The following is a 26,936-nucleotide window of genomic DNA, read 5'->3' as shown; positions in this document are numbered from 1 at the left end:
AATCATGGTTATATCGAGTGGACGTATATCTACATTGAGGGGAGTTCAGCTATGGGCTTTAGTGGAATCACCCATTAGTTAACGAATGGGGTGTAGATCGGTCTAATGAGTTTAGCTAATTAATCTCAGATCATTAGAGCCCATGATTTGTAGGTCTGCGAGATCCCCTACTAGCTCGTAAATGGATAAGCTCTAGAATAGCGTGACAAGTTAACTTGAAGTGTTCAAATTAGAATTAAATGAATTTGGAGAAATAATATTTAAATATGATTTAAATATTTGAAGATGGAATTGTGTTAAAAATTAATTTAATATTTGATATTAAATTAATTAGAATTATTTAAATTGTTTAAATAATTATTTATTAATTTTATTAAAGAAAATTAATTTATGAAATTAATTTTATAAAATTAATAATATTTTCAGTTTTATTAAATAAAATTGATTTTTGAAATCAATTTTGATAAAATTGAAAAAGAAAAAAAAAAACACAAAGTTGGGAAACTTGATTTTCCATTTACTTCATGAACTAGCTCGCCAACAACCCACTTTAACTCTTCATTAACTCTAAGCATGAATTGCATCTTATGCAGCAAACTTCTTTCCATGAATTTTTACAATAAATAGAATATTTTGGAGTGTTTTAAAGAGAGAGCAACCGAACAAAATTTTGAGAAAAATTGGAGAGAAGAAGTGTGTTCTTCTCCATGGTTGTTGCTGTGAGCTTCTCCAAATTCCCTTAATTCCAGCTTATTTTGAGTCCCACTACTCAATCTTGAGCTCCAAGAGGATAGTAGGGAAGATCTTGGGGTAGTCTACAACAAGATCCTGTGGAGATTTGCAGCTGAATCGAAGCATAGAGGAAGTTCTTCAGAGGTATGTCATGAAACCCTTTTTTTCTGTCGAATCATGTTTTCTTTTCTACCAAAATTAATGAATTAGAGTACTTATGGATCCTAGTTTCTTCTGCTGCACATTGGTACCTTCCAACAGTGGAATCTTTTGTGTTTTTTTATTGGTAATTCCAAGCTTTTTTTTTTAAGGGAACCGATGGAACTGAGCCAATCCAACACATTTTTTATGGGTTGGTTTGGTTCGAGTTCATAATTTAACAAGGCTTAGTTTGGGTTAGAAAAATACACAAACCGAGGCATAGTGTTGGGCCTAAAATATCCCTAAGTCTAACCCAACCCAACCCACGAACACCCCTATGGTGAATTACTTCTCTAGGCGAGAAGATTGGGTGATGCATTTATGAGATGCGTTACACTCTCTTTAATGCATATAAGATTTTCCTGAGTCAGATCCAAGTATAAATCTAGTTCAGGTTTCTGATAAGTTCAGGATCGAACACAGGGATTTATGCTAGACTAACGCAGACCTTGCATTTCAGCAGTTGCAAAAGGGTTCTAAATAAATGTTGGAGAAGTTTATCTCCACTAATTTTACTGCATGCATACAAGAAGACAAAAGAGTTCAAATGAAACACAGGGCATAATGAAAGAATGGTGCTAAGTGCTAGAGGTAAGTGTTGATCCAAGTAAGATGAACTCATTCAAGAGTATGAGTAAAGATGAAGATGAGAAATGCTTGTTTACAATCCAAATGTATGTAGATGTGTTAGGTTTATGTTTATCTGATTATTCAACATTTCTCAATGCGAATGCCACATATATTCCTATTTCTATGGTGCATGTGAATACCACATATTCTCTCAAATGGTTTTAGTTGAGATAACTTCAACCAGATGATCAAAATGATTAAAGCTTTAGAAATTAAGCATGCAACAAGTCTCAAATGCGTCTATCACACAATAAAATGTAAGCAGAGGCAAAAGTGATGGATCAAATACAGAATTTTATAAAGAACGAAACTGTCTTTACTATAGTAACACTTAATCGCATGAGATGAAAAATGGAAATGAAGTGAAAAGAAAAGAGTCAAGCCATAGAGTTCAATCTCTTGTCCTCTTTGGCTTGATCTAAATGTGTGTACAACCAACTTAGTGAAGAAATGAAGAATAATTCTCTTTCGAGCTTGATCTTCTACAATTCTCCTTGATCAAGGATGACAATGTTTTTTTCCCTCCTGTGTTCTTCTTGACACAACAAAAAACTATATTCTAAGTTCTAAAGTTCTCTATCTAAATTATAGTCTTCATCTCCAGTTGCAAGTCTTCCTATTTATAGGCGTTTTTCTCAGCAACTTGTGATAAGACACATTAATTTCCATGCCTTAGTCAGGCGCCTGCCAATTCAATTGCTTTTCAGATGCCGACGGTCAAATACCCATACTTTGGTGATTTGACAGGAACAGCATGAACCAATGTATCTTCTTTGCGTTGGAATACTTTAGATGCATGTTTTTGCGTTAGCTGAGCCTGCGACATTTAGCGAGTTTTATTGAAATCCTACAATAAGATGCGTTAGTGACGCAATTTTATCAAAAAAAAATGTTTTTATAAAGGCTAGTATTGTTTGAGGAATTCCATGCATTTTTCTTTTAGACAAATGTGTTTTTATCATTAAGAATCCTAATTGTTCCAACTTTTGAGAGATAATAACTTGTATTTCTACAAGTTATCACACTACGAGTATGACCTACTTTGTAGATGTTACAATTATTGTAAAATGTTACAAATGATTTGATCCTGACCATTCATGTTGAGACATGTGAGCAGGATATTTTATACAAAGGAGTTTGTATAAGACCGGACCACTAAATGTTTAGTCTCATTCTATAACGTCGTTCATAATAGAAACTTACATTTCACTAGAATGACCATAGGTAACATGATCTGAATCCTAAGTGAGTTATGAACTCCTACCTATAAAGGCGGTCTTTTGATTTGTATGGGTGAGAGTGACTAGATAGCTGACTCAACAAGAATACCATTTTGGAGATTTGTCTGATTGGGGAGTTGGGAACACAACTACATAAGAAGGAATTCACTCCTTCCCCAATGTCGGGGCAAGTATATAAATTGCTCCCTTAAGGGCTAATTTCGAGGCTTGAACAATGTGGCGTCACATCTTCTCCTGACTCGAGAGGGAGTTGGACTATGATTTATTGTTAATTAGAGGGATCAGTGGTATTTAAGAAGTTAGATGTAACTATAGGGGCAAAACGATAATTTTGGCCTAGCTATATTTACGAGCAATTTTTGAAAGATCATTATATTGTTGATTGGTTATATCCAATGGACATACAAATTTATTTGTAATCTGAAGAGTGCAGCTGTCGGTCTTTAGTGGAGTGTCCGACAGTTAATAGATGGTGAATAATTTAATTAAAGAGTTTAATTAATTATTCACGTATTGTTGGAGCTTCAAGCTACAGGTCCATAAAGTTCCTTTAGTAGCTCAACGGGAATTAATTATATATGATATAATTATTTAAGTTTTAATTATATATGATATAATTACTATAATATATTTTTATACATTATAATATTAAGTATTTAATTGAGAGAAATCTAATATTTGAATATGATTCAAATATCAATTATGTGAATTGGATTCATATAATTAAATTTAATATAAATTGGATTTATATTAAATATCGTTGTTGAGAGAATTAAACATCGGTTATATTGTATTGGATAAAATATTGAACTATAGATTATATGTTATATTTGATATAACATAATGGAGAATGGGGCTTTTATGTCGACCCTAAACAACACTGTCAAAATAATTTGTAAACTCCAACGGTCATAATTTATTAAGACCGTCGGGATAAAAAGAATTCACCCGGCAGTGAGAAGCCACCGTTGGGATAAATAATTATATCCCGACAATGAAAAATTAGTGTCACCATCGGGAGTAATTCAATTATCCCGATGGTAACCTTGCACCATCGGGATTGTGTATCTTTTTCTGACCCCATGAACCATTGGGGGTTTGTTCATTAGCGTCGGGAGAAGATAAAAAAAATCCATTAAATTATGGTTTTTTTCCGACCATTGTATCGTCAAGAGTATATATTTAACCATCAGAATTAGCTTTTTTTATTCTTTATTTAAATCTTTTTTTTTCAAATGTCATACCTATTTGAATTTTACAAATATCATTCAAATTAATATAAAAATTGCCAAAATCAAGTAAATGTCTACAATAGTAAATAATATATAGAAAACATGTTTGAATTTCAAGTCTTAAACATACTATTCGTCTCAAATTAAAACAATACATCCATAATTCCTTAATCCAAAATAACATTAAATGATAGCGTTGGGTCCTATCGGAAGATGCATAACAATCTTAATCCACAATTCATAAATCGAAAATAACATTAACATTTACAACCTAAATACATTTGTTACGAGATGCATCTGCAACATAAACCTCGAGGTACTTACAAAATACATATTTAAATAAGTTTAATGCTTAATATACCATATACCATTCTCAAAATAAATATAGAATTTAAAACTCAACTAAGAACATTAATGAATTGAAACAATCCAACTTAAACTTGCATATTTCAATCTCAAACTCAATATTAACATTTTTTGCATTCATACATTTATATATTTCAATCTCATTCAACTCCATCTATTGACTCCCACCTTGCTCTCATACATTTTCTGCATGGACATCTTGTTTTTTCCGAGTTATTAACATGAAGTTTTGCAACTACAAGGAATGGATATACTCCTTCTGCATACTCAATTGATAACTTGTTCCTAATCTTAATCCATTATTTATCCATTCTTAATAATATATGTGATAACTTGAATCTATATGATTTAGACAATTAGTTATATTAGAACACATAGTTCAAATTTCTAACTTTTAATTTCATTTAATTTATTTCTTGTTCGTGTTTTTTTCTGGGTGAATTTTTCAAATCATCCTTGAAAATAAAATTTTCCTTTAAAAGGATTGACAATCTCTTGTAATCCAATCGAACGCTCTATCGAACTTAGTGATGATACAAGCTAGAGATTAAACTCTATCACACATTTTCACCCCTTAATTACACTTCAAATCCTGTAAAATAATTGATATAAACCATTCACATTCAAATTCATTCACATAAACCACCCCTCGGTTGTGTCAATCATATAACCAAATTTGATATGAATGAATTTGAATGGTTTATGTAAAGTTATGCCGACGATTATAACCAAATTTGCACTTTAATCCACTTTAGAAACAACATTAAATAAAAAGAAACGAAACAGGAGAAACTGCTTTTTGTAATTCCTCAATTTTGGCCCCATTTTTAGGAAAGTTTCTCAAATTTTAGGAACAAGAAACATGAATGGTTATCAAACAGGTTAGTTTCTTAAAAAATGAGAAATAGAAATAGGAAACAGGAAATAGGAACATTTTCAAACGGGCACTTAATATTTTGTTTCATAGTTAGAGAAAATAAAGAAAGGGTCTTATTAATTTGAAATATGATGATTTACAGGAGGTTAATCTGTGACAGTGAAATGTTTATTGAGAGTGGTGGATGATGTGAAGAAATGCATAGTCTATGAAATTGTTGAAGGAGATGTCCTAAAGATTTACAAAGTGTTCAATGTAAAACTTGAAGTTATTAATGGAGGGTTAAACAAAGCAGGAGGAAGCTTTGCAAAATGGACTGTTGAGTTTGTAAAGACAAATGAAAATGTGCCTTCACCAGAAAGCTACTTAGGATTGTTTGCCAAGATTTCCAAAGACATCGATGCTTATTTTTCCAAGAACTACAACCCCAAAACAATAATGTTACCTAAAGTTTGGATGCTTTCTACTTGGTTTGTTCTTACAAATAAGAAATTATGTGTCATGTGTGTTTGTTATGTTTATTATTAAGAATATAATGTTTGTGGGGTTTGGAAAATGTGTGTATCTTATCTATGTAATATTTGTAATCGAAAATCTATAAATTTGTGTGTGTCAATGCTCTCAAATGTATGTTATATCCAATATAATTATATGTGTTCACATAAACCAGTCATATAAATCAGTCAATTGGTCTCTATGTAGTATATGTGTTCAATTCATTCACATTCAAATTGGTATCTATGTAGTATATGTATCAACAACAAAAATTGATGCATTCAAATTGGTATCTGTGCATCTCGGATAGGAAAAAAATGTTACAAAAAAAAAACTATGGTTTGCGAGTAGACAGCGAGCGGACAGGACGACGACTGCATGGGATTGGATGGCGAGTGGATGGGACAACGATCGGACGGCGAGCGTATGAGAAAAATCGAACGCTTGCATTTCAAAGATCAAAAGGAGAGAAAGAAAAATGAAGGAAGAAGGAAAAGAAGAAGCTACGACGAGGGTTTTAAACGAACTTCTCCCAATGGTCGTCTGGTAAATTAAGAACCATCGGGGAAATTACAAAGTCCCAATGGTCACATGCAAACCGTCAGGCTAACATCAAGTTATGTCGACGAAGTTCTGACACAACCGTCAGCATAACTTCACAACTTCCCACCATATCTTTAATTTAATACCCATCCGCCAGCTGTCGCCCGCGTACCATCAGGCTAACTTTACTAAATCCTGATGGTCTTCTTATACCACCATTGGCATAACTTCACAATTTTCCATAAGTGTTTTATTGTAATAACGATCACCCAAAGGTCTCTCCAAAACCATCGGCTGAAATACAAATGCCCGAAGATCATCAAATATCATCAAGCAAACCAAATATTATCTCGACAGTTACATCCATACAGTCGGCCAAAACATGCTCGAGCACCATTGGGAGAATTTAATAATTTTTCATAAATTTTCTCAATTTTCTATTTCGTTATATGCCGACTGTCCAGAATCTTCGGGCAAAGGGACTTTACCCCGACGGTGTTGCCTCAACCATCGAAAGAACAGAAACATTGCCCGGCGATCATGATACCATCGAGATAGCTGAATACGTAAGACAGTTGGGTTTTAGACCATTGGGATAGATTCATTATCTCAACGGTAGTAAACGATCTGTCAGGATTGGATTTTCCCCCAACACTGCCATTTCACTGTAGAGGGAAGTTTAGTCGGGAATAATGAAAATTTTTGTAGTGATGCATATTTTCTTTTTGTCTCTGTCAAATTTTACATTTTGTAAAATTGAAAAAAAATTAGGACGATCTGCTTCCACTTTATGGTCCATTCACAGGGTTCCTTCAATTGGTATCAGAGCGGTGTTTAATTGTGCAATTTTTTCAAAAATTTCAAAATTAATTTGACAGTTTTGGTGGGTTACTACATTCAGATTGTTCATGTGATATTCTGTGTTAATGTGGTTTAAAATTATTGGATGTTTTGGGATTGACACTTTGTTTATTTCTTTGTTTTAAAATTAGTTGTTATATAGGCTGATGTTTTGGGGCATAAACTTGAAATTAAGTTTGTATTTTAAGTCCTCGAATCGTTCGTGTTGTTCCTGGTGACGATCTAGTGAAAACGAGGCCAAAATCAGAGGTGTTTCGAAAAAGTTCGAAACTATAAAGTAGCTTCGCGACAATGTGCCCTAGCGTTGCGACGCTACGATGCGGCAAACGAAGGAAGACTTCGTAGCGTCGTGACGCTAGAGCACTGCATCGCAACTCTAGAGCACAGCATCGCGACGGTCTGACACAGAGTTTTCACGTTGTTCAGCTCTGGTTCACACATGGTTCGTGGGCTGGTCCGATTCGATTTGTTGGTTCTTTGGTTCGAGCAGTTTGAGTTCATCTGGAATGATTCCTGGTCTAGTTCAAGCAATTCAAGGCTCGATTCACCTGTTTCGAACCGGATGGATATTTTATTCTTCTAATAGTTAGATTCTCAGGTTAATTAATCTAATATAAGAGTTATATTAATTTAATTGATTTGTTTACTATCTAATCCCGGTCCATTAATTTTTGTTTATTAATTATGCATTTGATATATGCTATTTATTTATATTTATATGTCATATAGTATAAAAATCCTACCATAGGTTATGTATTTAATTTCATGCATCATATTATAAATGTTAGGATTTAAGATGCATGATTTATTTTTACAACATGCTCATGTATCATATAATATAAATGTTATAGTATATGCATGCGTGCATTAATAGCATATCCATGCATCATTTATATTATAATTGTTATAATATATAGTTCAATAAATGTATGGATGTATGTTATAGCATGTATCATTACCTTATATATAAATGTTATATATGTCAGTATTGAAATAAAATTACATGAAACATGACACTACCTTAGTTAAATGTTATATATGTTTTAATTTGTTTCATTTGTTTATAATTGTTGTAACAAAATGAAATTAGAAATTAAAATCTATAATTCAGAGTTGCATGCAAACCTTAATTAAAATCATCTTTTAAAATCATTTTAAAACATGATTCGGATAGACTTAAGATCACATTTATGAAATTAGAAATATAAGTTTAATCTTTTAATCAGTTTAACAGGATTAAATTGATTCTTAATAAAAGATTAACTATGTAACAAATGTATCTATAAGGGACCTTTTGTCTAAGGCGAGTTTTGTCTAGGCTGGGGTATTTAAGTTGACGGAAACATAACACCCCTACCTGAGAACTAACCTGAAAAGGTGAATTAGATAGATTTGTTACATGCATGCAAGTTTAATTAAAGTTTGTTAAAGAGTTTAATAGACCTTAATCAAAATTGTTTAACCATCCAAAGGAAAGTGTTGTTTTTGGGCAAATTAAACATTCACTTAGTTGAAATCAGTAACCGATTTTTTCTAAGTTAATTAACCCTAGGTAAAATGCTCAGCGAGAGGAAAATGAAGTATAATACTTCATTTTCTCCTCTTCATGTTTCTCCCTTAAAGTTTAGACCGTGAGATCTATACTTGGCCTCAAGGCACCTTGAGTATCCCCCTATGAATGGCATTTGTATGGGTCAATATCAAGGTGAATGGAGAGAGTGTTTATAGTAAGTGAGAGTGGGACATGTGACAACATATCCCTCGGTCCCTCTCATTAGCTTGAAGTAAAGTTTCGTGCATAGCCTTATGGCACCTTGAGTGTCCCCCTATAAGATGGCATTTTTCATGACGCTTTATTCAAACTTCAGCAATGGACAGAGTTACTTTAGTTTCATGTCCCAGTCGGTTTTTTCCTATGGTTGGTTCATTACGGCGGAACTTTAGGACCTAAAATGAGAGGTTACACTTACAAGAATTGTTAAGCGAGTTTAACAAATTTTGGACCACACAATGATGACTAATAGTGACAGTAACAATGAGTTGTTATGTCTATTAGTTGAGATTGTCTCATTTCAGTAAAGGGACACCTGATCACCCTATGGTGACTTTTGTTCGGCTTCACTGAAATATTATTGCAAAATAAACGTCACTTAAGGTACATATAATTATTTTGCTCAAATTAATTGGTTGTCTTGACGGTTTAATACAAATAGACTAATTATAAATAATTTGTATGGTTTCAGAAATCTTTTCAATATAACTTCCTCTACACTTAATTTACTTGTCATTGATAAATTAACGGGCAAAAACTATACTTATTGGAAAAACACGATCAACACAATCCTTATCATCAATGACCTTCATTTTTTCCTAATGGAGGATTGTTCTCCTATTCCAGCTCTCAATGTTGCTCAAATGTTCGAGAAGCTTACAAGCAATGGACACGGGCAAACGAAAAGGCTTGAACGTACATCTTAGCAATCTTTTCTAAAGTCTTGGCCAAGAAGCATGAGCCCATACTCATGACTCGTGAGATTATAGAGTCCCTGAACAGAATATTCGGACAACCATTCGCACAACTCAGGCATGATGCTCTCAAACACATCTTAAATGCCCAAAAGAAGGGGCACCTATTCGAGAACATGTTCTTAACACGATGGTCCACTTCAACGTGGCGGAGATGAATGAGTCTATCATCGACGAAGCTAGTCAAGTTAGCTTCATTTTAGAATCTTTACCTGAAAGTTTTCTTTACCTCCGTAGCAATGTTATTATGAACAGGATTGACTACATCTGACCACCTTGCTCAACGAACTACAAACCTTCCAATTCTTGATGAAAAATAAGGAACAGCAAGGTGAAGCAAATGTTGCTTCATCTTTTGAAAAGTTCCACAAAGGTTTGATCTCTAGGACAAAGTCTATGCCTTCTTCTTCTGACACCAAAAAGTGGTAGAAGAAGAAAGGTGGAAAGAGAAAAGCTAACCCACTAGCTGCTGTCCAAAAAGACAACAAAACAAAGGTTGCAAAAGGAATCTATTTCCATTGCAACCAGGAGGGACATTGGAAGAGGAACTGTCTCAAATACTTGGCAGAAAAAAAGAAGGCCAAGCAAAGTAAATATCATTTGCTAGTTTTGAAAACCTGTTTATGGGAGAATGATGATTCATCCTGGATAAATGATTCGAGTGTCACTAACCAGTTTGTTCTTCATTTCAAGGAATTAGTTCCTGACGGCAACTAGGAGTTAGAGAAATGACAATGCGGATTGGAACTGGGCACGTCATCCGTTGTCTCGGCTGTAGCAGTGGGAGGTCTCCGGTTACTTTACATAATAGATATATTTTGCTAGAAAATGTATATATAGTTTCTGGTTTGAAGAGGAACTTAATTTCTGTAAAATGTTTACTTGAACAATCTTATTGTATAAACTTCTTTATAAATAAAGTGTTTATTACTAAGGATGATGTCAATTTTGTTCAACTAAACTGGAAAATGATTTATATGTACTAAGGCTGTTAGCAACTATGTTTAAAACTGCGATAACTCAACATAAAAGGCTTAAAATTTCTCCCAAAGAAAATGCCCAACTTTGGTACCTGAGATTAGGACACATCAATCTCAAAAGGATTGAGAGGTTGGTGAAGAATGAACTTTTAAATGGGTTAGAAGAAAATTCATTACCTGTGTGTGAGTCATGCCTTGAAGACAAAATGACTAAAACACCTTTTACTGGAAAAGGTTACAGGGTCAAAAACCTCTAGAGCTGATACATTCAGACCTTTGTGGCCCGATGAATGTCAAAGCAAGGGGAGGTTTTGAATATTTCATCACTTTTACTGATGATTATTCAAGATATGGGTATATTTATTTAATGCAACATAAGTCTGAATCTTTTGAAAAGTTCAAAGAATTCAAGGCTGAAGTTGAAAATGAAGGAATTCATTTTAAAGAGATCCTTGAGTGGAAGCGGGTCGTCCAAATTTCATTTTGATTGAAAAACAATTTTTTAATAAACATACAAGATATACATTCTATATAAATTACAGCATGCCTATTGTAAAGAAAAATGGTTCAAGGAACACTACCTTTGAAGAACTTTTCTTCTTGTAAATCCCTTTCGTGGTCACGAACCTCGAACACAGCAACAAACTTGAAGACCCACTTCAAGAACTTCACGAACCAAAAGTAAGAAAACACTACCATAGGGAGCCTTCAGTATACTCAGGGTGAGAGTCCAAGAGTGGTAAGCTCTCACTATTTTGATTTGGAGGGTTTTTTGAGTTTAAGGAGGAAGGAGATTGTGGAAGACACAAAACGATTCTGTGATATTCTTTATCGTATAGCAAAAAAATCAATCGTGTATCCACTGTAAGGAAGAAGATAAACAAATTTCTTTTATTCCTTTTGCCATAAAACCAATTAACCACCCACTAAGGTGGTTGGAGAGAGATTAGAAATTATTATCCAAAATAATAGAATTAATATAAATAATATATGATAATATAAATAAATATGATAACTAATAAATATGATAACTAACTTATCATATCTTATTTATATTGAACTCTATGTTATATCAAATATAACACATAATCTATAGTTTTAATATTGTATCATATGTTAGGGTTAGGAAACAAACACGAAAGAAAAATGGATCATTAAGCATTCTAATTCATTAATTTTGGCTTTGAATCTAAGCATACTCATAAAATACAAAGTGGGTTTCATGACATACCTTTAAAGAACACCTTGAATCACGGTTCTCGGCTACAAATTTTCTCCAAATCTCGTTGTGAACCACCTGAAGATCTTCCCTACTATTCTCTTAGAGCTTTAGATTAATTTGTAGGACTCAAAATAAGCTTGAATGAAGGAAATTTGGAGAAGAACTCACTGCTGCACCCACTTGAAGAACACCTTCTTCAACTCAAATTTTTCTATAAAAATTCAACTAATGCCTGCCTCAATTCCACTTTAATCTTCTCTATTTATTGCAGGACTATCATGCAATGGAGAAGACTAGATGAGGTGTAACTTATGCTTGGTGAATTGAAGCAAGAGTCAAGTGGATGTTAAGTGAGCTACTTGGTAAATGAGTGAAGAAATCCAACTTTTCTCTTTTTTTGTGTTTTTGCAATTTTGATTTCAAAATTGATTTCCAAAATAAATTTTAGTTTTCAAAATTAAAACTGTATTAATTTTTCAAAATTAATTTCAGAAATTAATTTTCTAATAAAATTAATAATAATTAATTAATTAAATAATTTAATTAATTCTAATAAATTTAATATCAAATATTAAATTAATTTTACATAAATTCCAACTTCATGAATTTAATATTTAAATCATATTTAAATATTAATTACAATTCTCCAATTTTGTTTAATTTCAAAATTAAACGCTTAATTATATCTCATATAATTACTAATTCCTTTAATTCTAATTTGAATGTTTCAAATTAATTTATCACGCTACTCTAAAGTTAATCCATTTACGAGTTAGTAGAGGGACCTCACGATCCTACAAATCATAGGCTCCAACAATCTGAGATTAATTGGCTAAACTCTTTACACCGAATTAACCCCCATTCGTTAACTAATGCGTCACTCCACTAAAGCCTATAGTTGCACTCCCCTAACTGTAGATAGATTATGTCCACTTAATATAACCATGATTAATAAGTTAACCCTTCACAGGTTATTCGTCAAATGTCTATTTTATCCCCAAGATTACCTCTTCTTCCTTAAATCTCATTGATCCTCTAATGAATAATTATTTTGTGATCCAATCAACAAAACGAGTCCCTCTCGAGTCAATGAAAGAGTGGGGCCCCTTGTTCAAGACCCAAAGTCAGCACTTAAGGGAACAACCTCTCTACTATCCCTAAAATCGGGTAGGAGTGAATTTCATCTTGCACTCTATGTCCCCAGCTACCTACCTGATCTTACCCCTGAAATGGAGGTTTATTGAACCGGCATGTTGAGCCAACCCTTATCTATGCAAATCTAAGGATAATCCCGAATAAATAGGAGTTCATAATTAGCTCAGAATTAAGGTCAAGTTACCTAGGTTATCGCTTTGAAATAGTTAGTCTTAAATAGTAAACAGTGTTATAAAGTAAAAGTGACTGATTTCGTGGTCCGATCTTGTCCAAATCCATTGCACAGGACGCCCATACTCCTTATGTCATAACATGTACGAATTAGGATCACATTGTCTGTAGCACTTTACAACTCTTTGTAACAACTACAGAGTGGGCTGCATATGATAGTGTTACCAGAATAAGACACCCAACCTTATTCATATACTATAGATCATTTTGACTATTTGTTTGAACCTGTCTCCACATAAAGTTCAAGTACTCATATAATAGTCATGGATCTTTTAGTTTATTGAATTCATTTCTAAAACGAAATAAGCAATACATATTTTCAATAAAAACTTATTAAATTTTCAGAATAAGTTTTATTGTTTACAAACCATGAGTTTTAGGACATAAAACCTAACATCATATACAATATAAATCATAGTTCATTTTCTCTATTCTATGGCATTTAATATCAATCATATTTATATTAAATTTCAAAACTATGAATCACATTCATAGAAAATATACTTGAAATTTATTCAAATATTTATTTCCTCCAATTAAACTATTATGTATCAAATACATTATAAAAATTATATTATATATAATTGAATCAATTTAATTATATCATATATAATTGAATTCCCTCTTATTAATTAGAACAATTCAAATTAACCTAAAAATTGATTCTCAACTAAATTCTTTTGAGCTACCAAGGGGACCTTATGGACCTGTAGCTTGAAGCTCCAACGGTACGTGAATAATTCATTAAATTATTTAATTACATTATCCACCATCCGTTAACTGTCAGGCATTCAACTAAAAGCCGATAGCTGTACTCTTCACACTACAGATATATTTATCTGTCCATTGGATATAACCAATCAATAGTACGATGACTCTTCACAAATTGTTTATAAGTACAGCTAGGCCAAATTACCGTTTTGTCCTTGTAGTTACATCTAACTTCTTAAGTACCATTGATCCCTCTAATGAACAATAGATTATAGTCCCACTATGACTAAACCCCTCTCTTACCAAGAGAGGGTGTGATACCACATTGTTCAAGAAGCGGAATCAGCCCTCGGAGTAATTTATCTACTTATTTCTGCTTCGTGAAAGGAGTGAATTCCATCCTGTGTAGCTATGTTCCCAGCTCCCCAATCAGACGAATCTCCAAAATGTAGGCTTGTTGAGTTGGCGATCTGACCCCTCTCACCCATACAAATCAAAGGACCGTCCTCGTAAGTAGGAGTTCACAACTCATTCAGGATTAAGGTCATGTTACCTATGGTCATCCTTGCGAAATGAAAGTCTTTATTATGAACGTCGTTATAAAATGAGATTAAACATTTCTTGGTCCGGTTTTATACAAACTCCTTTGTATAGAATATCTTCGCTCACATGTCTAATACATGAATGATCGGGATAAGATCATTTGTAGCACTTTACAACAATTATAACACCTACAAAACGGGCCATACTCGTACTGTCACAAGGATAAGGTACCCGACCTTATCCATATACTATAGACTATTTAGGTTATCATTTAAATATGATCCACTTGTATGTCTCCACATATATGTTCAAGTTACAACAATAACCTTGGATGTTAGTTTATTGGTTTATGGTTAATGCAACTAAAATATCACATATTTTATAGACAAAGTGAATAAAAATATCATATATTATTAATCACTTAAGAGTTTTTTCATAAAAAGCTTAGGAATTATAGGACCCTACGAGATTTAGGGCATCAACCTCAACAGAAAATACATCAAATAGAACTAATAAGACATTTCGATCCAATTGAGGTGAAGAATATTTGGATCTAACATTTCAAAACTATTTGATAGAGCATGAAATTCTATCACAACTCTCAGCACCTTGTACACCTCAACAAAATGGTATATCAGAAAGGAGAAATCAAACCTTGTTAAACATGGTTCGGTCTATGGTGAGTTACGCATCCTTACCTAATTCGTTTTGGGGTTTTGTAGTACAGACTATAGCGTATATTTTGAATTGTGTTCCATCCAAAAGTGTTACCAGAACACCTTTGGAAGTATGGAATGGTTGTAAAGCTAGTTTACGTCATTTCAGAATTTGGGGTTTCCCAGCACATGTGCTTGAGGAAAATCCTAAGAAACTGGAACCTCATTCAAAAAAGTGTCTATTTGTAGGCTACCCCAAAGAAACGAGGGGTGGTTACATCTTCAACCCTAAGGAAAATAAAGTGTTTGTATTGAAAAACGCTACTTTTCTGGAAGAATACCACATAAGGGAGTACATGTCCCGTAATAAGATTGTGTTGAATGAACTTTCCAATGAATCTACCGAACATTCAATAAGAGTTGAAGTTTGATCATCTATTAGGTCAAATCCACCTCCTATACATTACATAGGCTTAATAGAAATCCTATCTATTGTAGTTGACGGAGATGCTGAGGATTCATTGTTTTACAATAAAGCAATGGAGGATGTTGACAAAGATGAATGGATCAAAGCCAGGGATCTCGAAATGAAGTCGATGTATTCAAATTCAGTTTGAGATCTTGTAGATCTACTTAAAGGGGTTAAACCTATAGATTACAAATGGATCTACAAGAGAAAATAGGTGCTGATGGGAAGGTGCAAACCTTCAAGGCTAGACTAGTAACAAAAGGTTATACCCAAGTTGAGATAGTCGACTATGAGGAGACTTTCTCACTTGTTTCCATGCTCAAGTCTATCCGGATCCTCCTATCCATTGCCTCATATTATGACTATGAGATATGGAAAATCGACGTCAAGACTACTTTTCTAAATGGCAATTTTAAGTAGACCATTTATTTAGAGCAACTCGAGAGATTCATAACCCAAGGTCAAGAGCAAAAGGATTGTAGACTTAATCGATTCATTTATGAACTGAAGCGAGCTTCTCGATCTTGGAACATAAGGTTTGATACTGCGATTAAATCTTATGGCTTTGATCAAAATATTGATGAGCCTTGTGTATACAAGAGGATCATCAATAGTTCAATAGCTTTCCTAGTGTTACATGTAGACGATATCCTAATCATTGGGAATAATGTGGACCTACTGACTGAAGTTAAGAATTGGCTAGCGACTCAATTCCAAATGAAAGATTTGGGAGAGGCTCAATTTGTTCTAGGAATTCAGATCTTTAGAGATTGAAAAAACAAAAAGCTAGCTCTATCTCAAGCATTATACATTGACAAAATGTTTATCAAGTATTCGATGCAGAACTAAAAAAAAGGCTTACTACCTTTCAGGCATGCAATAATATTGTCTAAAGAATATTATCTTAAGACACCTCAAGAAGTTGAAGAAATGAGATGGATTCCTTATACATCAGTTGTTGGCAGTCTAATGTATGCGACATTATGTACTAGACCTGACATTTGCTATGTAATGAGGATAGTCAATAGATATCAGTCTAATCTAGGATATGATCATTGGACCGCCATTAAGAATATCCTCAAGTATCTAGGGAGAACGAAGGACTACATGCTCGTGTATGGTTCTAAGGATCTAATCCTTACAGAATTCACGAACTCTGATTTTCAGACTAATAAAGATTTTAGCAAATTCACATCAGGATCAATGTTACTCTTAACGAAAGAGTAGTAGTCTAGAGGAGCACCAAGCAAGGTGCATTGCTGACTCCACCATGAAGGCTGAGTATTTAGCGACTTGTGAAGCTGTTAAGGAAGCAATTTGGCTCAGGAAATTCTTGATTAATCTGGAAGTCATTCCAGACATGTCAAAGTCCGTCACACTTTATTCTGATAATAATAGTGTTGTGGCTAATTTCCAAGAGCCTAGGAGTCACAAGCGCGGGAAACATATTGAGTGGAAGTATCATCTCATACAAGATTGTGCATTGAGGGGACGTGATCGTCACGTAGATAGCTTCAAAGCACAATGTTGTTGATACATTTACAAAGGTCCTCACGGCTAAGGTGTTTGAAGGTCACTTACAAAGTATGGGTCTATAGGACAAGCCATGTTTAGACTAAGGCAATTGGAAGATTTGTACTAGGCGCATATTATTGTTTTGTGTACTTTGTATTTTAATTTGACTTTTACATTGTACACCTCACTAGCTTTAGGTCAAATGGGACATTGTTGGGGTTGATGCCTTAAATCTCGTAGGGTTCTATAGTTTGTAATTGCATTGTACAAATATTTTATTTATGTAATAAAATATATAATGCTTTATTTCAAAATTAGTTGCATTAATCACAAACCAATAAATTAATATCCAAGGTTAGCTTATAGCTTAAACATGTATGTAGAGACATACGGGTGGATCATTTTTAAGTGATAATCTAAATGGTCTGTAGTAAATGCATAAGGTTGGATACCTTATCCTGGTATGACATACTTTGTAGATGTTACAATTGTTGTAAAGTGGTACTATGATTTGATCCTGATCATTCATATGGAGACTTGTGAACAGTGATATTCTATACAAAGGAGTTTGTATAAGATCGGACCATGAAATGTTTAGTCTCATTATATAACACCGATCATAATAGAGACTTACATTTCACTAGGACGATCATAGGTAACATGACCCGAATCCTGAGTGAGTTATGAATTCCAGCCTAAGAAGGCAGTCCTTTGATTTGTATAGTGAGAGTTGTCAAATTGCTAACTCAACAAGCCTACCATTTTAGGGATTCGTCTAATTGGGGAGCTAGAAACACAACTACACAAAAAGAAATTCACTCCTTCCCCAAGGCAGTGCAAGTATATAAATTGCTCCCTTAAGGGCCAATTCCGAAGCTTATGTGGCGCCACACCCTCTCCTGGCCCGAGAGAGAGTTGGACTATGATTTATTGTTCATTATAGGGATCAGTGGTACTTAAGGAATTAGATGTAATTGTAGGGGAAAAACGGTATTTTTGGCCTAGCTGTACTTACGAGTAATTTGTGAAGGGCCATTATATTGTTGATTAGTTATATCCAATTGACATAGAAATATATCTGTAGTGTGGACAGTGCAGCTGTCAGTCTTTAATGGAGTGTCTGATTGTTAACAAATGGTGAATAATTTAATTAAAGAGTTCAAGTAATTATTCACGTACCGTTGGAGCTTCATGCTACAGGTTCATGAGGTCCTCGCGGTAGCTTAATGGGATTTTATGAGAATCTTTTTTTGAATTAATTTGAATTGTTCAAATTACTTGAGAGAATTAATTATATATGATATAATTAATTAAATATTAATTATATATAATATAATTAATCTAATGTATCTGATATATTATAATATTAAGTATTTATTTGAGGGAAATCTAACAATTGAATATGATTCAAATATTAATTATGTGAATTGGATTCATATAATTAAATTTAATATAAATTGGATTTATATTAAATATCGTTGTTGAGAGAATTAAACCATAGGTTATATTGTATTGGATATAATATTGAATTATAGGTTATATATTAAATTTGATATAAAATATAATTTAGCATATATATTATATGATAAAGTAGTTATCATATACATATTAAAGTTTATTATTAAAATTAATTTTATAGATTATATTTCTAATAATTAAATATTTTACGGAGGTAGTTTTAACTCCCTCCCCATTACTCTCTCCAGAATGTGTAGGAGTGGATGACTGGTCTTCCTTCTTCTTTTTCCTGAGAAAATCAAACAGAAGTGCTCTCTGTAATTTTCTGTTTGATCTTCCTCTCCTCTCTCAATTAACTCTTCTCTCTAAAATCACAAATAGTCAAAGCCCATTCCTTCTGGAATCTCATCCCTGAGAATGCCAAGGTTTCCATTATGGTGGAGCCTAATTTGAAGATTGAGGGATTTTATTTTCCTGTATATAGAATTAAAAAAATCATATACATAAGATTTGGTATTCAAAGGTAAGAGTTCCAAAGTAGTAATTTCGTTTATTATTAAAAATAATTTAGATGAACAATTTTCTAAGTTTCTATAGATTTTTAAGAAGTTGCATATCAATATTCCATTTTAGTAGCTTTAGAAAAAATGTCTAATTATGCAAAATTCATGAAAGATATTTTGTCAAAGAAGAATAAGTTTAAGAAATATGAAATGATTAGTCTGACAGAAGAGTGCAGTGTTGTGCTGCAGAAAAAGTTACCACAAAAGCTCAAGGATCCAAGGAGTTTTACTTTCCCTTGCACTATTGGTTCATTGAGTGTTGCTAGAGTTTTGTGTGGTTTAGGTGCTTCCATTAATTTGATGCCTTTACCTATTTTCAGGAAGCTTGATGTTGGAGAAGTGCAATCCACTACGATTTCTTTGCAGCTAGCTGACAGATCTTTGACATATCCTCGAGGTATTGTTCAAGATGTTTTAGTCAAGGTTGACAAGTTTATTTTTCTTGCAGACTTCATGGTGCCAGACATAGAGGAGGACTTTGAAATTCCTATAATTTTGGGCCATCCAGTCTTAGCCACTAGAAGAGCTTTGATTGATGTCCAAAAAGGTGAATTAACTCTGAGGGTGAATGATAAAAAAGTGGCATTTAATATCTATAGGTCATTGAAACATCATGATGAGGTCACTTCTTACAATATGATAGATATGATTGATAGAATTGTTGAGGAGCATGCTAATGTCTTACTTGTTAGAGAATATTTAGGACATAACATTTTAGATTTTGGTCGTGATGATGTCGATACATGGTTGGATGACATTGCTCTGTATGTTAAATGGTTAGATAGTCTACTAGTTTGTAAAAAATGTTTAAACTCATACCTCTTGAGCCTTTGTATGCTATGAGTGAGGTAGAGAAACCTGTTATGGAGTTAAGACAATGCCTACTCATCTTAAATATGCATTCTTGGGTGATTCTTCTTTCTTTCTTATTATTATTTATGCTGATCTAAATGAATGTGAAGAAGAGAAATTATTGAGAATGCTAAATAAATTTTCTATTGGTTGGTTTATTGAGGACTTTAAGGGGATTAGTCCATCAATCAGTACACATAGAATATTAATGGAAGATTCCTTTACTCCTTTAGTAGAACATCAAAAGAGATTAAACCCCACTATGAATGATGTGGTTAAAAAGGAAGTGTTGAAACTTTTGAATGCAAGGATTATTTATGTTATTTCTAACAGTTCTTGGGTGAGTCATGTGCAGGTTGTCCCTAAGAAATGTGGTATGTCGGTGGCTAAGAATGATAGAGGTGAATTAATATCCACTAGATTACTGACAGAATGGCGTGCTTGTATCGATTATAGGAAGTTAAATAAGGCTACTAGAAAATATCATTTTCACTTTCTTTTATTGATCAAATACTTGATAGGCTTGTAGGTTATTCTTACTATTACTTCTTAGATGGATATTCAGGGTATAATCAGATTGCCATTGCTCCTAAGGATTAGAAGAAGACTACCTTCACTTATCCATATGGGATATTTGCTTATAGGAGAATGTCCTTTGGTCTATGTAATGCACCTACCACTTTTTAGAGGTGTGTGATGGAAATTTTTTAGAGGTCGATAGAGGAGATTATGGAAGTGTTTATAGATGACTTTTCTGTTTTTGAATCTTCTTTTGATTCTTGCCTTGCTAATCTTACTCTTATTTTACCGAGATGTCTAGAAGCCAGTCTTATACTGAATTGGGAAAAGTGTTATTTCATGGTAAAGAAAGACATTGTTTTGGGGCATAAAGTATCTCAGAATGGTTTAGAGGTGGACAAAGCAAAATTTTCTGCAATTGAACAATTTTCACCTTCTATAGATGTGAAAGGAGTTAGGAGCTTTCTAGGACATGCAAGGTTTTATAGGAGATTTATCAATTTTTAAAAAATTGCTAAAACCTTGAGTAACTTACTAGATTAAAATGCTAAATTTGTTTTTAATGATGCATGTTCAAAAACTTTTACATTTTTTAAAGAGAAATTGATTTTTCCCTTATCATTGTTGCACCTATGTGGTCTGAACCTTTTGAAATTATGCATTAGGTGTTGTCTTAGGCCAACGTAAGGATAAAATTTTTAGGATGATATACTATGCTAGTAAAACTTTTGATAATACTCAATAGAATTATACTACTACTGAAAAAGAGTTGTTGTGTTTGCTTTTGATAAGTTTAGGCCCTACTTACTTGGTTATAAGTTAACTGTTCATACTGACCATGTAGCTTTGGAATGATTTGTTTGCTAAGAAATAGTCCAAACCTAGATTTATGAGATGAGTTTTGCTTTTGTAGGAATTTGACTATGCCATCAAGGATAGGAAAGGATGTGAAAATGTGGTTGTAGACCACTATCTAGGCTTGAGTTTGAGAATGGAAAACCTAGCTCATCTATTGTTGAGACCTTCCCTGATGAATGTCTATATCAGGTAGAGGGCAAGTTACCTTGGTTTGTTGACATTGTTAATTATCTTACAGGTAAGGTGTTGCCTTCTGATCAAACCACTCAGCAAATGAAGAGGTTTTACACAAAATCAAATCTTATCATTGGGAGGATCCTCTTCTTCACAATGTGCATGCAGATGGTCTCATAAGAAAATATGTCCACAAGGAGGAAGTTGTAAGTATTTTGAACTCTTGTCATTCGTCACCTTATAGAGGTCATTTTGGACCAACTAAAACTGCAGCTAAGATACTTCAATCAGGTTTTAAATGCCTTCACTTTTTAAAGACTGTTATACTTTTGTTAAATCTGGTGATAGATGCCAATGTATTGGCAATATTTCTAGGCAACCCCCAATAACATCTCCCACTTGCCCTAGACAATATGTTGCATGTCCCGTAGAACTAGACTTTTTAGATGACCCTCGAACACTTTAGCTGTGAGAACCTTTGTAAACAGATCAGCAACGATGCTCCGAAGCAATCTTCATGACAATCACATCACCTCGATGCACAATCTCCCGAATCAAGTGACATTTTCGCTCTATGTGTTTTCCTCTTCAATGACTCCTGGGTTTCTTAGAATTTTCCACAATCATAATAAAGTGTGATGGGCAAAAGCATATTTGGAACAACTTCTAAGGAACCTAGGAGTCATGTCTTTGCCCATCACACTTTATTGTGATAACAGTGGTGTGATGGCAAGTTCTAAGGAACCTAGGAGTCATCAAAGAGGCAAACACATTGAGCGGAAATATCACTTGATTCAGGAGATTTTGCATTGAGGTGGCGTGATTTTCATGAAGATCGCTTCGGAGCACAATGTTGTTAATCCGTTTACAAGGCTCTCATGGCTACAGTGTTTGAGGGTCATCTAGAAAGTTTAGGTCTACAGGACATGCGGCATATTGTCTAGGGAAAATGGGAGATATTACAGAAGTATAGTGTATGTCCTAGTTTAATGTATTTTGTACTTTATTTGTATTGTACATTTGGCTCCCTAAGCTTTAGGACAAGTAGGAGATTGTCAGGATTGGTGTCTTAAATCTCTATATTCTCGTAGTTTGTAAACATTGTATAAACATGTATGTAGAGACCTATAGGTGGATCATTGATAGCTCTCAAAAAAAGCTATTATTCCTAGCTTAATTCAGGCTTGTTATTGGATTTTATGTGTTTATTGCCCTATTTTGTAGGTACCGAGCAATCAAGAGGTAGAACCAAGTATTTTAAGCTAAACGGGATTAATCTGAAGAAAAATGGAGTTGATTTGAGCATTCGGGCTTCAAAGGAGTTAAAAAGACCAAAATTCCCTTACTTCAACATCGCAACGCACATCCCTTGCTTAGGTCCAACATTTGCCTGACGCCAGAAGACATAATGTTGGTGTGTAGGGTAGGTTGCAATGCTGCCAATAGAATTGCAATGCTCCGATTGGAGTGGCACTACCCATGTTGTCCACGCGGGCATCTTCTTGGGCTCAAACACAGGGAAACACTTCGATTTATTTTATAAATATATCTCTTCACCCTTAGGTCAAAATATGCTAACTTTTGGGGTTGAATTGATGGAGGTCGAGGTTGATCATCATTCTTCTTCTTTTCTCTACAAATTTTAGTATCTTTAGGTTAGTTTTTATTTTTCTTTTGGGTTGTAATCAATAGATTGAATGTTTATCTCAGATTTGTCTATGAATTAAGAGGTAATTTTTATCTAATTTCTTTGAGCAAGAGCCCTATGACTAATTTCTTGAGAATTCTATAATTAAATTGTGATATTCTTCATTCTATGTTTTCTTTGAATCTTGCTGTAATTAGATTTGCATTTGTGTGTTGGACTGATGACCCTATCATAATGGTTGTCTCCACTAGTTAATTTCGAGCTCGCAACAAAAGATTGGATGTGAATGCATGTTTAATCTAGATTCGAAGAATAATTTGGTTAATTGGATATGGCTTTTTCTGACATTTAGTCAACGTAATTGAATCCTCATTCTTATGTATATGATTTTTTTAATTCTATATGATCGTTGAGAACCCAGTAGAATTAAGAGCATATAGTTTAATTATTCTGACTTAATTAATAATTAGGGCGCTTGATTGATTTTGATTTAATTGATTGTCAATCTTTGTAGAGATTAGTTAAGCCGAATTGATATAGTAGTCGTGAATGCATAGAACAAAATATTTGTTTAATTATTAATTTCTATGATAGAAATTGTATAGGAAACTCTCTCTCTTGCTCTAGAAATTAGACAGACCCCTATCCTAGATTACATTTACCCTTTTTATTTTAATTTCACGTATTTCTCTCTTCCACACAAAAATCTTGCATTTATCGCTCTAGTTAGACAATTGGCTTAGCGAAACAAATCGCGCTTCCCTACAGATCAACTCAGACTTACCACTATTGTTACATTTTGGTAATAATAGGAGTAGTTTGGTATTTAGATCTTAATCATTCATGTGGAGACATTTGAACGATGGTATTCTATACAAAGGAGTTTATATAAGACCGGACCACAAAATGACTATTCTCATTATATAACGTCGTTCATAACAGAGACTTACATTTCACTAGGATGACCATAGATGATATGACCTGAATCAATGAGTTGTGAACTCCTACCTAAGAAGGCGGTCCTTTGATTTGTATGGGTGAGAGTAGCCAGATCGCCAACTTAGTAAGCCTACCATTTTAACGATTCGTCTAATTGGGGAGCTGGGAACACGGCTACACAAGACGGAATTCACTCCTTCCTTAACGTCGCGGTAATTAGATAATTTGCTCTCTTAGGGGCTGATTCTGAGGCTTGATCAATGTGGTGTCACACCCTCTCTTAGCCAGAAAGGGGTTTGGTCATAATTTGACTATGACTTATTATTCATTAGAGGGATCAATGATACTTAAGAAGTTAGATGTAACTATAGGGGCAAAACGGTAATTTTGGCCCAGCTGTACTTACGAGCAATTTGTGAAGGGTCATCACACTATTGACTGGTTTTATCCAATGGACACAAAAATATATCTGTAATGCGAATAGTGCAGCTATCAGTCTTTAGTGGAATGCCCAACAATTAATGGATGTTGAATAATTTAATTTAAGAAGTTTAATTAATTATTCAAGTACCATTGGAGCTTCAATCTACAAGTCCATGAGATCTCCTCTGTAGTTCAACAAAGATTAAATGAGAATAAATTTTGGATTAATTTGAATTGTTCAAATTAATTGAGAAAATTAATTATATGTGATATAATTGATTTTACTTAATTATATATATGATATAATGTATATGATACATTATAATTTAAAGTTTATTTGAGAGGAAATAAATATTTGTATATGATTCAGATATTAATTATATGAATTAGATTCATATAATTAAATTTAATATAAATGTGATTTATATTAAATATCATTAATGAGAGAATTAAAATTATAGGTTATATTGTATATGATACAATATAAAACCAAAGGTTATATGTTATATATGATTCAACATATATATAATATATATATATATATATATATATATATATATATATATATATATTAAAATTAAAATTTATTTATTTATTTATTTATTAATTTTAATTTCAATTTTAAATAACTTCTCTCCTCTTAATTCTCTCTTCATCTCACGATCAAAGTGGTTGTGAATGGGAGACTCTTTCTGTTTTTCTTCTTACAGTTTACAGAAAAATAGAGAAAAGTTCTCTGAGGAAAGAAAAAATCTCTTCTCCTCTCAATCTCTCCCTCTCTCATAAAATTCACAAAGCTCCTATGATTCTCATCCCAAGAGAATACAAAAGGCTTCTTGAAGTGGTGTCCACAAGGTTTTTTGTTCGAGGGTTTCAAGTTTTTGACAATTTGAAAAGAATAGGGAATTGGTGAAGAAGATCAGATCTTCAAAGGTAAGGGTTTCTTGAAACCCTAATCCCTAATTTTATTTTTCTCATTTATTAAGCATGCTGTAAATTTTGTGTTATGCATAATTTGTATTCTGTAATTTTGCATTCTGTGAAAACCAAAAATTAGAATGATCCATGTTTCTACTCAAGGTCTTCATAGGTTCCTTCAATACTATCACAATGGATCGAAATAGTTGGTACTGGCTTTTTCCATAGGGGAATCTTTGATAGCAGAGTCTGCTTCTTCATTAGTTGTTGCTAGTGCTATCATTTCTGACTTCATCATTGATTAGGCTAAGATAGTCTATTTCTTGGATTTCCAAGAGAGAGCTCTGTCTGTTATATTGAAAATATAGCCACTTGTAGCTTTTGAATCACCCGAGAGGAAGTTCCAGTCAGCATCTATGAACCCTTCCAAGACAACGAAAAACTTCTGATAATGTAATTATAGGTTTTGGGTTTTCTTTAAGTACCTCATAACCTTTCCTATAGCATTTCAATGCTCTATACTAGGTCTGTTTGTAAACCTACAAAGTAATCCTACAGCATAAGCTATATCAGGTCTAGTGCAGTCAGCACATACCTGAGACTGCCTATGATGCTCGCATACTCAGTTTGATTAATACTGTTACTAGTGTTCTTGAACAACTTAATACTAGGGTCATAAAGAGTACATGCTGGTTTACATTCAAAGTAATTATATTTCTTTAGAATCTTTTTTTACATAGTGAGATTGATCTAAAGAAATTCCCTTTTCAGACCTAGTCACTTTTATGCCTAAAATTACACTCGTTTCTCTTAAGTCTTTCATATCGAAGTTTGTACTTAACATAGATTTTACATCATTTCTTATGTGTAAGTTCGACCCAAATATTAACAAGTTATTTATGTACAGACATAGGATTTTTTTTCAAACTTTTAGTAGATGCATTTATCACTTTCATCAACCTTGAAACCTTTAAATAAGATTAGGTTATCAAATTTTTCATGTCATTGTTTAGGAGCTTATTTTAGACCATAAAGAGATTTATCTAGCTTACAAACCTTATTCTCTTGACCATGGACTATAAAGCCCTCAGGTTTTTCCATATAAATCTCTTCTTCAAGTTCACCGTTTAGAAAAACGGCCTTTACGTCCATCTAATGTACTATGAGGTTATTTAGGGCAGCTAGAGAAAATAGTACACAGATTGAGGTAATTCTAGTGACTGGGGAGAAGGTGTCAAAGAAGTCTACGTTTTCTCTGTCTAAAGCCCTTTGCTACTAACTTGACATTAAACTTGTCAATTGTTCCATCAGATTTAAGCTTCTTCCTTAGGATCCATTTGCAACCTATTGCTTTGCAACTAAGGGGTGGGTCTACCAAATGCCAAGGTCTATTTAACT

At 33.4% G+C, this 26,936-nt stretch overlaps 1 protein-coding gene across 1 annotated transcript; it reads left to right on the top strand.

Moving 5' to 3' along the window:
* The first annotated feature begins 19,291 nt into the window (after positions 1-19,291).
* LOC120084970 (uncharacterized) lies at positions 19,292-20,659 on the top strand. The gene is made up of 3 exons (XM_090317268.1): positions 19,292-19,971; positions 20,393-20,460; positions 20,589-20,659. The coding sequence occupies exons 1-3, from the start codon at positions 19,292-19,294 to the stop codon at positions 20,657-20,659; spliced, it is 819 nt and encodes a 272-aa protein (XP_090173394.1).
* Positions 20,660-26,936: the final 6,277 nt, after the last annotated feature.

Source organism: Benincasa hispida, chromosome 9 (genome assembly GCF_027475165.1).
Source record: "Benincasa hispida cultivar pf3 chromosome 9, pf3_genome.v1.1, whole genome shotgun sequence".
Lineage (NCBI taxonomy): Eukaryota > Viridiplantae > Streptophyta > Magnoliopsida > Cucurbitales > Cucurbitaceae > Benincasa > Benincasa hispida.
Note: the sequence above shows the minus strand (reverse complement) of the source record. Positions and strands in the feature narration are given on the sequence as shown.